Source organism: Pelobates fuscus, chromosome 1, assembly GCF_036172605.1.
Source record: "Pelobates fuscus isolate aPelFus1 chromosome 1, aPelFus1.pri, whole genome shotgun sequence".
NCBI classification, from domain to species: domain Eukaryota; kingdom Metazoa; phylum Chordata; class Amphibia; order Anura; family Pelobatidae; genus Pelobates; species Pelobates fuscus.
In genome coordinates this window covers 137,223,161-137,238,970 of record NC_086317.1, presented here as the reverse complement: position 1 = coordinate 137,238,970, position 15,810 = coordinate 137,223,161, and the positions used below count along the sequence as shown (strand labels likewise).

Genomic DNA, 15,810 nt, shown 5'->3' with positions numbered 1-15,810 from the left:
GTATGTAATTTTTTATCATTAGCGCTGTTCACCTCATTATCCTATTTTCTCAATCCTAATTCTGTGCATATGTGTCATCTGCTGTCAGCACGGATAACAAGTTCAATCATGGCACAAACCCACTTCCATGCCACCCAAGTCCTACCCCGACATCTGACACCCAGCAGTGAAGTATAGTTACATCACCTGAGGAGGATTGGGCTGCAAAGAGAACTTGGCTTCAGTGCAGGATCGAAAGCTTTTTTTAAATGTATTTTTTTTTTTTTTTCTATAAGGGAGACATGCTAGCAAGGGTTACTAAGCCCAAAAATAGTATTTTATTTTTTAAAAACTGTTTTTGATTAGAGTAACCTTTTAAAGAGGAAGACTTTTCTTTGAGTAATAAACACCTCCCACACTGGTACATCATGGGTTACATATAACGTATTACAGTTTTCATTTAACTTATCAAAAATTAACATATTTGCCTTTTTTTGTAACCTCACATTCACATTGTTAGCTGACCTCAGCTCAGAATTGAACATTGTGTTTTTTACACGGGTAATTGCAGAGCGTGTTCTCCATTGTCTTGTGAAATGACAGATAATGTATAAATATTTCCCTTACCTTGAGCTCAGTCTGTTCTAATGATTTCTCCCATATTTGCTGGTCATAGGCTCCAATCTGAAATAAAAGGTATATAATATACAAACATTACAATAAAAGTGGTTTGCTTGTTTAGAAAGAGTGTCAATAAATATGAGCGTGAGATGCTCAGGAAAATGTTTTATCATCCCATTTAACTTTAAACACAGTCTATATGAAATAGTATTATCGTTATTCCGTTATTGTGTGAAGCTGGCCCCCTTACAACTGACGTAAATAAATAAAAAAATCCACTGTGTTTTGATAGTGCTACTTTTATGCTGTATTGGTCCATAAAAAATATTTGTACACTTTTTATTATTAACCCCTTAAGACCGCAGCCAATTGTTCAAGTTGTGATCCAAAAAAACGTAAACAAAACCTGGCATTTGCGCTATATGTCTGTCCAACCGTAATTCACCTCTTTCATATTAAATGCACCTACACTTATTATATATAATTTTATTCAGGGGAAACGGGGCTTTCGTTTAACATCAAATATTTAGGTATGGAACATAATTTAATATGAAAAAAATATAAATAAAATGGGAGAAAATAAGAATTTTAAAAAAATATTTAGTTCTATGTGACATTTTAACTGTGAATGTGTCAAAATGCGGTTTGCTTTTACTGCAATACAATACACATATTTGTATTCAGCGATGTCTCACGCGTAAATCAGTACCCCCTATGTACAGGTTTTATGGTGTTTTGGGAAGTTACAGGGTCAAATATACTGTGTTACATATTTCAGTTTTTTCACATTGAAATTCGCCAGATTGGTTACGTTGCCTTTAAGACCATATGGTATCCCAGGAATAAGAATTACCCCCATGATGGCATACCATTTGCAAAAGTAGACAACCCAAGGTATTGCAAATGGAGTATGTCCAGTCTTTTTTAGTAGCCACTTGGTCATAAAAATGGCCAAAGTTAGTGTTAATATTTGAAAATGCAAACAACTAATTTGAATGCAAATTTTGGCCAGTGTTTGTGACTAAGTGGCTACTAAAAAAAACTGAACATACCCTATTTGCAATACCCTGGGTTGTCTACTATTGCAAATGGTATGCCATCATGGGGATAATTTTCATTCCTGGGCTACCATACGGTCTCAAAGGCAACCTGGCGAATTTTAATGTGAAAAAACTGAAACGCAAACCTTATATTTGACTCTGTAACTTATGAAAACACCATAAAACCTGTACATGAGGGGTACTGTTATACTCAGGAGACTTCGCTGAACACAAATATTAGTGTTTCAAAACAGTAAAACGTATCACAACAATTATATAGTCAGTGTAAGTGCCATTTGTGTGTGAAAAATGCAAAAAATGTCACTGCCACTGACGATATCGTCGTTGTAATATATTTTACTGTTTTGAAACACTAATATTTGTGTTCAGTGAACTCTTCCGAGTAAAACAGTACCCCCCATGTACAGGTTTTATGGTGTCTTGGAAAGTTACAGGGTTAAATATAGTGCTAGCAAATTAAATTCCCTGAACTTTCGGCCTGGGTTGTCAGGCAGGTCCTGCAAATTGCAATTAATAAAATGACCTAATTATGTAAAATTATTACATAAATATATACGTAGAATTATTATATATATATATATGTGTATATATATATATATATATATATATATGTGTATATATATATATGTATATAATTTTTTTATTATTTGTATTTATATATAGGTATATATATATAGTGATATATACGTATATACTTATGTATATAGATATATATATTATTTTGTTCTACATGTATTTTGATATCAATATATATTTATTAATGTTAAAATACAGTTAGAACGAAATTACGCATGTTTATATATTTTTTTTTATTTTTTTGCAAATCATTTTTATTATTAAAGGGAAACTCCACTGCCAGAAAAACGATCAATTTTTCTGGCACTGGAGGGTCCCTCTCCCTCCCACCCACCAATCCCCGGTTACTGAAGGGGTGAAAACCCCTTCAGTGACTTACCTGGGACAGCAGCGATGTCCCTCGCCGCTGTCTCCGCCTCCGCGACGCTCCTCCTAGTGATTACGTCGGCCGGTGGGCGAGACTAATCTCGCTCACCGGCCGAGGAGACCTAATGCGCATGCGCGGAAATTCCGCGCATGCGCATTACGTCTCCCCATAGGAAAGCATTGAAAAATCATTTCAATGCTTTCCTATGGGGTTTTGAGCGACGCTGGAGGTCCTCACACAGCGTGAGGACGTCCAGCGACGCTCTAGCACAGGAAACCTGTGCTAGAACCCAGGAAGTGACCTCTAGTGGCTGTCTAATAGACAGCCACTAGAGGTGGAGTTAACCCTGCAATGTAAATATTGAAGTTTATGAAAAACTGCAATAATTACAGTTGCAGGGTTAAGGGTAGTGGGAGTTGGCACCCAGACCACTCCAATGAGCAGAAGTGGTCTGGGTGCCTGGAGTGTCCCTTTAAGGTAAATGCACAAAATATACATGCCAGTCAGTTTTTTTTTTTTTTTTTTTATTCTTTATTTTATTTGTGCATAGTGGGAACAAACATGTCTGCACTGCCACAATAGCTGGTGCAAGCAAATATGAGACATATTTGTAACATAGGTGAGGCACTGAATATATGACCTGTTGTGTGTTTATACATTAAGCAGACTGATATGCTTCAACATACAGAATAATTAAGTTAGTGCTTGGTTGCGTGAGTCGTCTCACTAAAGTCGTTGTGCGTCTGGCTACACTTTCCTGACATAGATTATGTAAAGTAAAACTTGCTAGATGCTAGGCATGTCTGGTCTAACAGTGTAGTAAAATAAATACAGCGTTTAGGCATTAGTAAACTCAGGTTAGTTATGTGGTCAGGTGAATCCCTGTCTTTGATGACTGTAATAAGTGGGTCAGGACTTGTAGTTGTAACAGGGTTTAGGACCCTGGGTGATCTATCCTGCCTATGCTTGACAATAATATATCCGAAGCAATGCATGGTATATCTCCTAGGTAAACTGGTGATATGGGATATTTGCCTGGCTACATCCGTAGCAGTAATAGCTGAGGGTACAAAAACTTTAACTTGAACAGCAAAATTCACAGTCAAAACATTGGACTTGGCGATAGTTTCCACGGGTGGTGTGTTCGGACAGAGCATCTCAACACTGTAGGGCAGTCCCCGTGATAGTTCCTGTCTGTTAGCCTATGCCCACCCTGGAGGCCCGGTATGCCAACCTGTCTTGTAGGTGCCGCTTCAGTGGGTTGCTCTTTTTCGATGGGTCTTTAGGTAGGCCTGTAGTTACATTTGCAAGTCTCTTGTGATAGGTGTTAGACCAGGTCGTTTTTCCCTTGCTTGTCTGTGGGTGCAGAGCGTCTCCTTTCTTCCCATGTGGGGAGCGGTACAGGGCCTTCCGTCTCCGACCGCTTTTTGGCGGTAATCTCAGACAACGGCACCTAGCGGCTGCTTGCTCACGGAGGTTCTGTGTCACTGCCTTACTCACAGAGGATATCTGCCCAGGTGGACTTGTGCGGTTGGTCGCTGTTGTGTTTGGAGTCGTCTTGCCGGGTCGGGGCTTTTGCGACTCCTCTGCATGTCCTCTCCATGTCTCTCTTGCTTTCCGAGCTGCCTGTGCCGCCATTCTTAAGTGGGCCTCCCATTTCGGCCTGAAGAGCTCGAAGGCGGCATCCACCGCATCCGCAGGCGCCAGAGTTGAGCGGGTCGGGTGCTGTAGGCTCTGCAGAGTCGGGCTCTGCGCCCTGCTGTTGGCCATTTTGTTTGGGTAACGTGGCGTCCGTCGGTCGGAGTTGCGCCCTGGGGCGTCCCGAAGGTGAGCGCTCTGTGTGGGTGTGTGAGGGTGGACCGGGATATCCCCCGCCGGTCCAAGGGGGGGGGGAACGCAGGCCCAAGGTTGTATTCGCTGCTTGTCTCGGCGGTGGGAGAGTGGCCGCCTCTCCCGCGCCCGCCTTGCTTGTAGGCCGCAGGGACATGTCGGGTGTGCATCACTGGAAACGACTCATTGAAGGTATCGTTTTGTTCCTTTCGATGTTGTCAGATGCTTGGTGGCCTCCTAGCTTCTTTTTATTGCCGTTTTATGGGCAAAATGTCGCTTTATTTCTCTCGTTTGGCAGGAGCTGTGGAGGCTAATGTCCTCTCTGCTCTGCGGCTAGGCCATGCCCCCCCATCTATTTATTTTTTATTATTTTTTTAATTTTATTTTTTAACGTATTTATATATTTATTTTTTATTTATTATATATAAATATATAATGAAAATTATATATATATTTAATCAATATCATTGTACGTGTATTTTGATATTAATATATATATAATTATGTATATATTAATATTAAAATACACGTAGACAGTGTATGTATATTTATGTGTATGTGTATATGTGTATCTATATACTTAGATCATATATATAATAAATAAATATATATATATATATATATGATCTAAGTATATATAATCTTATTTTTACACTGTTTTAACATTTTATTAATTTTTTTCAGACCGCAGGGGGAGTACCTGTCATTACAGGCACTCCCCCTGCTGGCACTGACATGGACGACTATGCCGTCCATGTGATCGCCGGGTCCTCGCAAGGACCTCGCGATCACATGGCCCTGGGGGGCCTAAGAGGACGGAGGGGAACTCCCTGGGCTCCCAGGTAAGTCCCCCATACCGCGATCGCCGGCGTGGGATCGCCGACGACCGGGTAAGTAGAAAAGATCGCAGGGCGTTCCATGCCGCCCTGCGGCGTTTAGAGCCACCAAAATGGGGACGGCATAGAACGCCCTGCGGTCTTAAGGGGTTAAGATAATAGCAATTGTTTTTACTCTTCCTACAACAGCCAAAATACATGGAACTGGACTGGTTGGGCAGAGCTGTGTTTGTGCTAGTTTAAATCACTGTGCTATCTCATTTAATTTTTGAGTAATTACTGATTTAATAATGGTTGCCAAAGGTTACCCAGACTCCCTACAAAAGCCAAAAGACATGAAACTGGGCTGGTTGGCTCGTGCTACGTTTATGCCGGTTTGTGCTGTTAATATTTTTATTTGCACTGATTAGTTTTTTTAGTTAAAACAGTTTGGTTTTTGTCAGGAAAATTATGTAGCCCCCCACCCCCTTATTCAATTTGACACAGCTGTGTAAAGTTGGCACCCCATGTATTTAAAATGTGAATACAAATATACTATTCATTTGTGCTGGACAAATTAACATTTGTACCAATTTAATTTTGGCAATATTAAGCATTGTATATGGTCAAACTCCACATACATTATTATATTTTAAAAGAAAAAATACCGTTCATTTGTGCTGCATTTTTGCCATTAAAATGTTTTTTGTAGAACCTATACCTGTCATGGGTTGGAAGAATAGCGGCGCTGAAAATGACAATTCTCCCTAAAATTCTCTACCTCTTACGGACACTACAAATCAAAATCCCGCAAAGCTATATCACGAAATTACAGGCAACCCTCCTCAGATTTAGCTGGGGCGGCAAACACCCTCGAGTCCCCAAATCACTGCTGCTGAGAAATGTGAAACATGGTGGTTCCCCAACATCAAAGCGTATTACCAGTCCGTCATCCTTACGAATGTGATCAGTGCCCACTCGACCATATACACACCCCAATGGGTAGCAATAGAGAACACCTACTGTGGGAATCAGGACCTATCAACATTGCTCTGGACACCCCAGCACCTGAGGAGGAAACCCATGGCCATGATGAGCACCACCGAACGCCTCCTCAAAACCTGGGACACCTACAGGGACCTACTGTGCTCAGCACACCCATGGCCCCTAGCAGCTTTGATCCGAACCCTAAACCAATGCAATGGCACATTCCCACATCAGAAATGGGAAGAAAAAGGAATCACACATATATACCAGCTATGCACCAAAGAAGGTCTCAAAACGTTCCCAGACCTACAAAAAGAATTTGCCTTACCCCCGAACTATACGTTTGCATATTTACAAATCAAAGCACTAATAATCGACAACAAGATCACAGATTTGAAACACTCACTGCAAACATCCATTACAAAATTTGAAGCACAATGCCTTTCACTGGCCCCCCCGAAGTCGGTCTCTACCTGCTACAACTACCTTGCTAACCCAGACAACAACGCCACATGGAAGTTCATGCAAGATTGGCAAACAGACCTTCAAGTCCCAATATCCCTGAAGGACTGGGAAAAGATTTTTGCCTCTCATGAAGGGCTGACAATGAGTACAGCACACCTCGAAGCATCTAGGAAAATTCTATACAGGTGGTACATGGTGCCGAACCGACTACACACCATATTTCCTACCTCGTCGGACTTATGCTGGCGCTGCCACACCACCAAAGGAACTATGCTACATATGTGGTGGACATGCAACAGAGTTCAAGACCTATGGAAAGATACAGTCCTACTTATTGGAAAAGAAGTCACAAATTTCCGACTAGCACTTGACCCTAAAACGCTACTACTCCGATTGTTACCAGACGAGGCTCCAAAACCGATCAAGAAAATGATGTACCTCATTCTCGGCACAGTATCCATATTAATAGCTAGGAAACGGAAGACGGCGGACTTGCCCTCCTTCCGAGAAATTGAAACAGAAGTGACATCGGTAATGGAGTACGAACTCATCATGTGGAACCAAGCGAAAATAGGGAAATTAAGCCACCACACCGCCATGATGTGGCGAAACTATAGACAACAATTCACGCACACCAACGCAGACCTTCCTAGGCCCACAGGAGAGCTCACTTAAAGCCGTAAAATGGAACACCCTACAATCCAGCACCAATCTCCCAACACACCTTACCAGATTAACCCAAAACATAGGAGCCATGACTTTAGGACCCACCTACAGCCACAGCCCGGTACCAACGCTACAACCCCCTCCACCTCCCTCCCAGTTCACTAAAGCCTCCTCACTCCTCGTGTTCCCCCCTTCCCTGAAGTCATAACATAACGTAGCGTTATCACCCTGACCAACGACGACACTTCCCCCCGGAGACAGGGGACCTTGATCCATATCGACCCCACAGGGTTCATGATGTTACCACCATACGTAGAAGTGAGCGGACGCCCCGACCACGGGGAGCTCCTTCCATACACACCACCCACAGCAACACTACAATGACAACATAGAATACTAAGTGTAGAGGTGATAGGTGTGTAAAAGATGTGTTAACCCCCCCTGCTTAAATCATTTGTCATGAAATGTATACCAAAGATTGTACAACCCCAATATGTTCAAATGAAGCTTCCTTTTCTCTTCTGTGCCCCATTTTTCTTGTCTTTATGAAAATAAAATTTAAAATTGGAAAAAAAAATATGTTTTTTGTACTGATTTGTTTTTTTGGTTATAACAGTTTTATTTTTTTCCATGGGAAATCATGTAACCCAGCACTTAAGTTGACTCTGATTTAGCCCAGACCTTACTGGTTTGCTAGGGTTGCCAAATCAACTGTTTGTGCTGTTTAAATAAATCGATTTATTTATTATAGATGCTGGAATATTAATGATTTAAAGATCATAAAAGATCACCTAGCCAAAGGAACTGAAACCAGACTGGTTGCCATATTTGTGCCATTTAAATCTCAGTTTTGTCTCTTTTTTTTTTTTTCAACTGTGTCTTGTTTCGCACAAACATGTATTCCTGACAATATAGTTTTAAAAGTGCTGTTTATGTTCCTGCTCCCTCCCCTTCCCCTTCCTTACTTTAAAAAGGTGTAAAACTCACCTATTTTTCCAGCACAGTGCCAGTCTCGCTCCACCTCCTTGGCTGAGATCATCAAAATTCCATAGGAAAGAATTGTGAGGCTATTGTACATTCACGTCAAAATGCTGCACTCGCCAATCAGCATCTCCTTATAAAGATGCATTGAAGCAGTGCATCTCTATGGGGAGCATTCAGCTGCACGGAGATGCTGAACTTCAGAGCACTGACCCAGGAAGCACTTCTAGTGGCTGTCTGAGTGACTGACACTAAAGAGTGTCCCTAGGCAGTAGAGTAAACACTGCCTTTTCTCTGAAAAGGCAGTGTTTACATTAAAAAACCTGCAGGGACATACTATACACAGCAGAACAACTACATTAAGCTGTAGTTGTTCTGGTGACTCTAGTATCCCTTTAATATCTTATTTTGGTGAGTGACGCAGCGCTCCCTGGCTGAATTGAGTTGTCACGGGCCAGTCAGGGGGTTCTCTTTTATCTCTCCACCAGCATAGGGAGTGGCATAGCGCCCCCTTGAAGCCGTGTTTGTGCATATGGGGGTGGTTAGGGTGTGCTAAGGCCCACCCCACACACTCTGTGTGCATGCTTATGCACCTATTGTGACCTAGTGGTTTAAATGCTAATATATGTGCTTTATAATGTAAGTAATCAAAATCATTATAGTATTAGTTCTTAAACATATAGTCAAAGTGAGAAAATCGATCATCATTGAAAATCATTAATAAGATGCACTTTTTTTTATTTGCCAACATTAATCTTGCATTTCAATTGACTCATTTCCGTTTTTATGTTTCAAATAAAAAAAACAAATCTGATTTATATTCCAATTAAAGTGCTTATTCAAAAAGGTTACTTTGCCTCCTTCTAAGGACTACTAAATGCAATTTGTCAGGGTTAGGGTGAAATCAGTGTCAAACTGGGTGCTGGATTACATAATATCCCCATAAAGAAAATAATTGTTATGACTTAAAAACCAAAGCAGCAAAAATAAATATTTGAACACACAAACGCAGCACAAACAAATGGTATATTTGTTTTTAAAATATAATAATGTGTGGCACAAAGTGGGCAGTGTTTGACCATATATAATGCTTAATATCTCCAAAACCAAACTGGCACAAACATTCCTTTTTGCAGCACAAACGAAAGCTGTATTTGTATTCACAATTTAAAAACGTGGGGTACACCTTTACACAGCTGAGTCAAGTTGGATGGCGGATTACATCATTTTCCCTGCCAAAAACCAAACTGTTATTAAAGCGGCACTGTCATGCCGAACTTACCTTTCCTCAATCTCTTCCTCTTCTCCCCCTCTCTCAGGATCTGTTATTCTTTTCTTCCTGTCTTCTTTAGTTTTCTTTAAAACCATAAGACAAAGTAGGGACTCTTTGTCTTATGGGATTCCTCCGCTTGACCAGCTCTGACCAGCGGAGGAGCAAAGTGTGCTTCATTTCCGCTGGTCAGAGCAATTTTCCCATGATCCCTAGCGTTCCTCCCTGTTCCCACAATGCTTCCTGTCAGTATTGCCGAACGTCCTGTCACTTAGACAGAACGCCGGCAAAACTGCCGAATTGCATCCTAACAGAATGAGCACCGTTTCTCCATTGGTGTTAGGATGCAATTCGGTACTTTGTTCGGATCGGAATTTCATTCAAATGAATGAAACTCCGATCCTATTCATTGCTGTGGTTGCATCTTGCAGCCGCTTAGTAGATAACTCCCTAATTCCCACGGTATCAGGGAGCTATCTACTAAAAGGCTGAAAGACCTAAATTGGTCTTTCAGCCAAATTTACTAACACCAAGTAAAAATGACTTGGTATTAGTAAATAATATGCCCCTATTCGCTATACCGCGAGTAGGGGCATGTCTAGTAAGCAGTGAGCAGCCTGTGGCTGCTCACTGTAGAAAAAAAATAAAAAAAATATTGCCCCCCACCCCTAAATGACGGGTGGGGGCCGTAAAGTAAAATAAGGGAGGGAGACCTATTGTCCCCCCCCCCCCGGCCCCCACCCCTGAGCGGTGGGTGGGGGCCATAAAGATAATGAGGGGGGGGGGACCTACTGTCCTCCCGCCCGGCCCCCACCCCTGGGCGGCGGGTGGGGGCCATAATAGTAGTAGGGGGGGGGGGACCTACTGTCCTCCCCCCCGGCCCCCACCCCTGGCCGGCGGGTGGGGGCCATAATAGTAATAAAGGGGGGGGGGACCTACTGTCCTCCCCCCCGGCCCCCACCCCTGGGCGGCGGGTGGGGGCCATAATAGTAATAAGGGGGGGGGACCTACTGTCCTCCACCCCCCGGCCCCCCACCCCTGGGCGGCGGGTGGGGGCCATAATAGTAATAGGGGGGGGGGACCTACTGTCCTCCCCCCCCCGGCCCCCACCCCTGGGCGGCGGGTGGGGGCCATAATAGTAATAAGGGGGGGGACCTACTGTCCTCCAGCCCCCGGCCCCCACCCCTGGGCGGCGGGTGGGGGCCCTAATGGAAAAAGGGGGGGGGGACCTACTGTCCTCCCCCCCGGCCCCCACCCCTGGGCGGCGGGTGGGGGCCCTAATGGAAAAAGGGGGGGGGGGACCTACTGTCCTCCAGCCCCCGGCCCCCACCCCTGGGCGGCGGGTGGGGGCCCTAATGGAAAAAGGGGGGGGGGACCTACTGTCCTCCCCCCCGGCCCCCACCCCTGGGCGGCGGGTGGGGGCCATAATAGTAATAAGGGGGGGGGATCTACTGTCCTCCCCCCCCCCGGCCCCCACCCCTGGGCGGCGGGTGGGGGCCATAACGATAATGGGGGGGGGACCTACTGTCCTCCCCCCGCCCCCACCCCTGGGCGGCGGGTGGGGGCACTAAGTAAATTCCCCCCCCCATCAAGGTGACTAGGGGTGCCCAAGCCCCTAGTCACCCACCCCCCACCCAAATAAAAAATGCCCCTACCTACCCCCCTCACCCTAAAAAATAGTGAGGGGGGAATAAAATTGCTAACCTGTAAAGTAAAATTAAACTTACCATTCGACGTCTTCTTTTTTCTAAAATCTTCATTTTTCAGCCCCAAAAAAGGCCAAATAAAAAACCATCATAGCCGTCGAACTAAAAATAAAATAAAAAACCCGAGCGCAAAAAAAAAAAACCCGACGAAAAAGAAAAAACCAGAGCGCACAAAAAAATAATCCATCTTCACCCATGGAGGGCTCCGCGCAGACTGAGCTCCGCAGGGCGGGGCAAGGCTTATAAAGCCTTGCCCCGCTCTGCAATTAGCCTAAGAACACTCTGATTGGTGGGTTTAAGCCAATCAGAGTGCTCTTTGTCATTTTACAAGCGTGGGAAAGTTCTTTGGAATTTTCCCACGCTTGTAAAATGACACAGAGCACTGTGATTGGATGGCATGAAATCCATCCAATCACAGTGCTCTGTGTCATTTTACAAGCGTGGGAAAGTTCTTTGGAACTTTCCCACGCTTGTAAAATGACACAGAGCACTGTGATTGGATGGCTTGAAATCCATCCAATCACAGTGCTCTGTGTCATTTTACAAGCGTGGGAAAATTCCAAAGAACTTTCCCACGCTTGTAAAATGACACAGAGCACTGTGATTGGATGGATTTCAAGCCATCCAATCACAGTGCTCTGTGTCATTTTACAAGCGTGGGAAAATTCCAAAGAACTTTCCCACGCTTGTAAAATGACACAGAGCACTGTGATTGGATGGCTTGAAATCCATCCAATCACAGTGCTCTGTGTCATTTTACAAGCGTGGGAAAATTCCAAAGAACTTTCCCACGCTTGTAAAATGACACAGAGCACTGTGATTGGATGGATTTCAAGCCATCCAATCACAGTGCTCTGTGTCATTTTACAAGCGTGGGAAAATTCCAAAGAACTTTCCCACGCTTGTAAAATGACACAGAGCACTGTGATTGGATGGCTTGAAATCCATCCAATCACAGTGCTCTGTGTCATTTTACAAGCGTGGGAAAATTCCAAAGAACTTTCCCACGCTTGTAAAATGACAAAGAGCACTCTGATTGGCTTAAACCCACCAATCAGAGTGTTCTTAGGCTAATTGCAGAGCGGGGCAAGGCTTTATAAGCCTTGCCCCGCCCTGCGGAGCTCAGTCTGCGCGGAGCCCTCCATGGGTGAAGATGGATTATTTTTTTGTGCGCTCGGGTTTTTTCTTTTTCGTCGGGTTTTTTTTTTGCGCTCGGGTTTTTTATTTTATTTTTAGTTCGACGGCTATGATGGTTTTTTATTTGGCCTTTTTTGGGGCTGAAAAATGAAGATTTTAGAAAAAAGAAGACGTCGAATGGTAAGTTTAATTTTACTTTACAGGTTAGCAATTTTATTCCCCCCTCACTATTTTTTAGGGTGAGGGGGGTAGGTAGGGGCATTTTTTATTTGGGTGGGGGGTGGGTGACTAGGGGCTTGGGCACCCCTAGTCACCTTGATGGGGGGGGGGGAATTTACTTAGTGCCCCCACCCGCCGCCCAGGGGTGGGGGCGGGGGGAGGACAGTAGGTCCCCCCCCATTATCGTTATGGCCCCCACCCGCCGCCCAGGGGTGGGGGCCGGGGGGGGGGGAAGGGCAGTAGATACCCCCCCCCCCTTATTACTATTATGGCCCCCACCCGCCGCCCAGGGGTGGGGGCCGGGGGGAGGACAGTAGGTCCCCCCCCCCTTTTTTCCATTAGGGCCCCCACCCGCCGCCCAGGGGTGGGGGCCGGGGGCTGGAGGACAGTAGGTCCCCCCCCCTTATTACTATTATGGCCCCCACCCGCCGCCCAGGGGTGGGGGCCGGGGGGTGGAGGACAGTAGGTCCCCCCCCCCCCTTATTACTATTATGGCCCCCACCCGCCGCCCAGGGGTGGGGGCCTGAGGGGAGGACAGTAGGTCCCCCCTCATTCCCATTATGGCCCCCACCCGCCGTCCAGGGGTGGGGGCCGGCGGGGGAGGACAGTAGGCCCCCCGTCCCCCCCTTATTACCCTTTTTTTTTTTTTTTTTTACAGTGAGCAGCCACAGGCTGCTCACTGTTTAGTGGACATGCCCCTACTCGCGATATAGCGAGTAGGGGCATTGGGGAGATTTTAATCTCCCTTGTGCTATTATGGGGGTCATATTGACCCCCATAGAGTGAGGGGGGGACCTGGGGGGCTTATGAAGTGGTGGGGAGCTCTGCTCCCTGCCGCTTCTGTCTTTACATATGGCAAGGAGGGAGCTGCACGCCGGTAGCTCCCTCCTTGTAATAAACTGAACGAACAAACTAACACTGATACACAGTGTTAGTTTGTTCGTCTGATTTTTTCTATTCATTCATTCGTCTGTCTGATGAATGAATGAATAGATGAAATTCCCGTTCGCATGTCCAGGTGTTTCACTGGGCATGTGCGGGAATCTCACAGTCTGTCTAGTGTGGGCAGATGACGTGTCCCACAGGGACTTCACCTACTCACACAAAGATGGCGGCGCCCTGAATATAGATCGGGGCAGAAAATAAAGAATAAAAAATAGGTAATGTGGGGGGCATAGGGGCATTTGGGGATGACTAGGGGGTCGATTGGATGTAGTTGAGGCGGGAGGGGGGTTAAAAAAAAAACGGAATTCGGCATGACAGTGCCGCTTTAAAAAAAAAAAAAAAAAGCAGCATATATAAAAAATTTAACGGCACCAACGAAGCACTAACCAACCAGTCCAGTTTCATTTGGCTTGGCTGTTGCAGGGGGCATTGTGACCTTTATTAAATCGTCAATAACTCAAGAAGGAAACTAGATAGAACAGAGATCTAAACAACACAAACAAGCACAAACGCAGCATTAACCAACCAGCTCAGCTTCATGTTTTTTGGATGATCTTTTTTTTTTTTTTTTATACTTTGATTTAACAACATTTCGATGAGTGATCGGCATATAATAAGGCATTTTGGTTACATGAAAAACAGAGAGTAAAACATTACTCTAAAAACTTTTGGTGCGTCAGTTATTAACAGCATCAATTTTTGTATGGTCCATGCTTTAAACGTTAGTTGGGGACTACAGGTGAGAGGTAGCTTGAATATGAGCTTCAGCGTGTGTCTTGAGCAGGGCCGGCCTTAGGGGTGTGCGAGCTGTGCGGCCGCACAGGGCGCCGTGGAGCAGGGGGCGCCATGTGGCTGACACAGCTTGCACATGGCTGGCCGGGATTTAAATAAATAGAATGTGGCGGGGCGGAGCTTCCCATGCGGTGGGGGTGGAGCTAAAAGTGCCAGAAAACTGCTGCAGGAGAAGCAGGAAGGAGTCCCTGCTTCCCCCAACAACCAGTCTCCAGGAGCTGGACTGCCTCCACAATGAACAGAGGTAACTATGTGTGATTGTCAGTGTGAGTGTCTGTGTGTGTGGCTGTCTGCCTGTGTGTGTGTGTGTGTGTGTGTGTGTATATGACTGTCTCCCTATGTGTGTGTATATGACTCTCTCTCTGTGTGTGTGTCTGTGTGTTTGATTGTCTGCATGTGTGTGTGGCTGTCTGCCTGTGTGTGTGACTGTCTTCCGGTGTGTTTGTGTATCACTGTCTGCCTGTGTGTGTATCACTGTCTGCCTGTGTGTGTGTGTATGACTGTCTGCCTGTGTTTAAGACTGTCTGCGTGTGTGCATGACTGTCTGCGTGTGTGCATGACTGTCTGCGTGTGTGCATGACTGTCTGCGTGTGTGCATGACTGTCTGCGTGTGTGCATGACTGTCTGTGTGTGTGCATGACTGTCTGCGTGTGTGCATGACTGTCTGTGTGTGTGCATGACTGTCTGTGTGTGTGCATGACTGTGTGTGTGCATGACTGTCTGTGTGTGTGCATGACTGTGTGTGTGCATGACTGTCTGTCTGTGTGTGTGACTGTCTGCCTGTGTGTGTGTGTGTGACTGTCTGCCGTTGTGTGTGTGTGTATGACTGTCTGCCGTTGTGTGTGTGTGTGTGTGTGTTTGTGCGTGACTGTGTGTGCATGACTGTCTGCCTGTGTGTGTGCGTGACTGCCTGTGTATATGCGTCACTGCCTGTGTGTGTGACTGCCTGCCTGTGTGTGTGTGTGGATGTGTTCCTGTGTGTGTATGGCCGTCTGCCTCTGTGTCTGGCTCTCTGCCTGTGTGTGTGGCTGTGTGTGTATGTGTAAAACTGCATGTGTGGCTGTCTGCCTGTAATTGTGTGTGTTTATCTACCTGTGACTGTGTATGTGTGTTATTGCCTGTACCTGTGTGTTTCTGCCTGATCCTGTGTATGTGACTGCCTGCGACTATGTGCATGTGGTGGATTTGACAGTGTATATGTATAACTGTGTGCATCTGACTGTGGGACTGTGTGCACATAATGCAAAAATATACACCTGCATTTACACAGGCCTAAATGCATGTTTTTATCTGAATTAAATAACCATCACACACAGCCAATAAACCCAGCACAAATATCACATACAACCAATACACGCATATCACACACTGCTAATACACCCATTACAAATAT

At 45.2% G+C, this 15,810-nt stretch overlaps 1 protein-coding gene across 2 annotated transcripts in view; it reads right to left on the bottom strand.

Moving 5' to 3' along the window:
- PHTF1 (putative homeodomain transcription factor 1) overlaps nt 1-15,810 on the bottom strand; it is a 120,238-nt gene that overhangs the window by 85,304 nt on the left and 19,124 nt on the right. For both annotated transcript variants that reach the window (XM_063450632.1, XM_063450638.1), the window contains one exon: nt 607-663. In XM_063450632.1, coding sequence (XP_063306702.1) covers nt 607-663 — 57 coding nt within the window. The remainder of the gene's footprint in view (nt 1-606; nt 664-15,810) is intronic.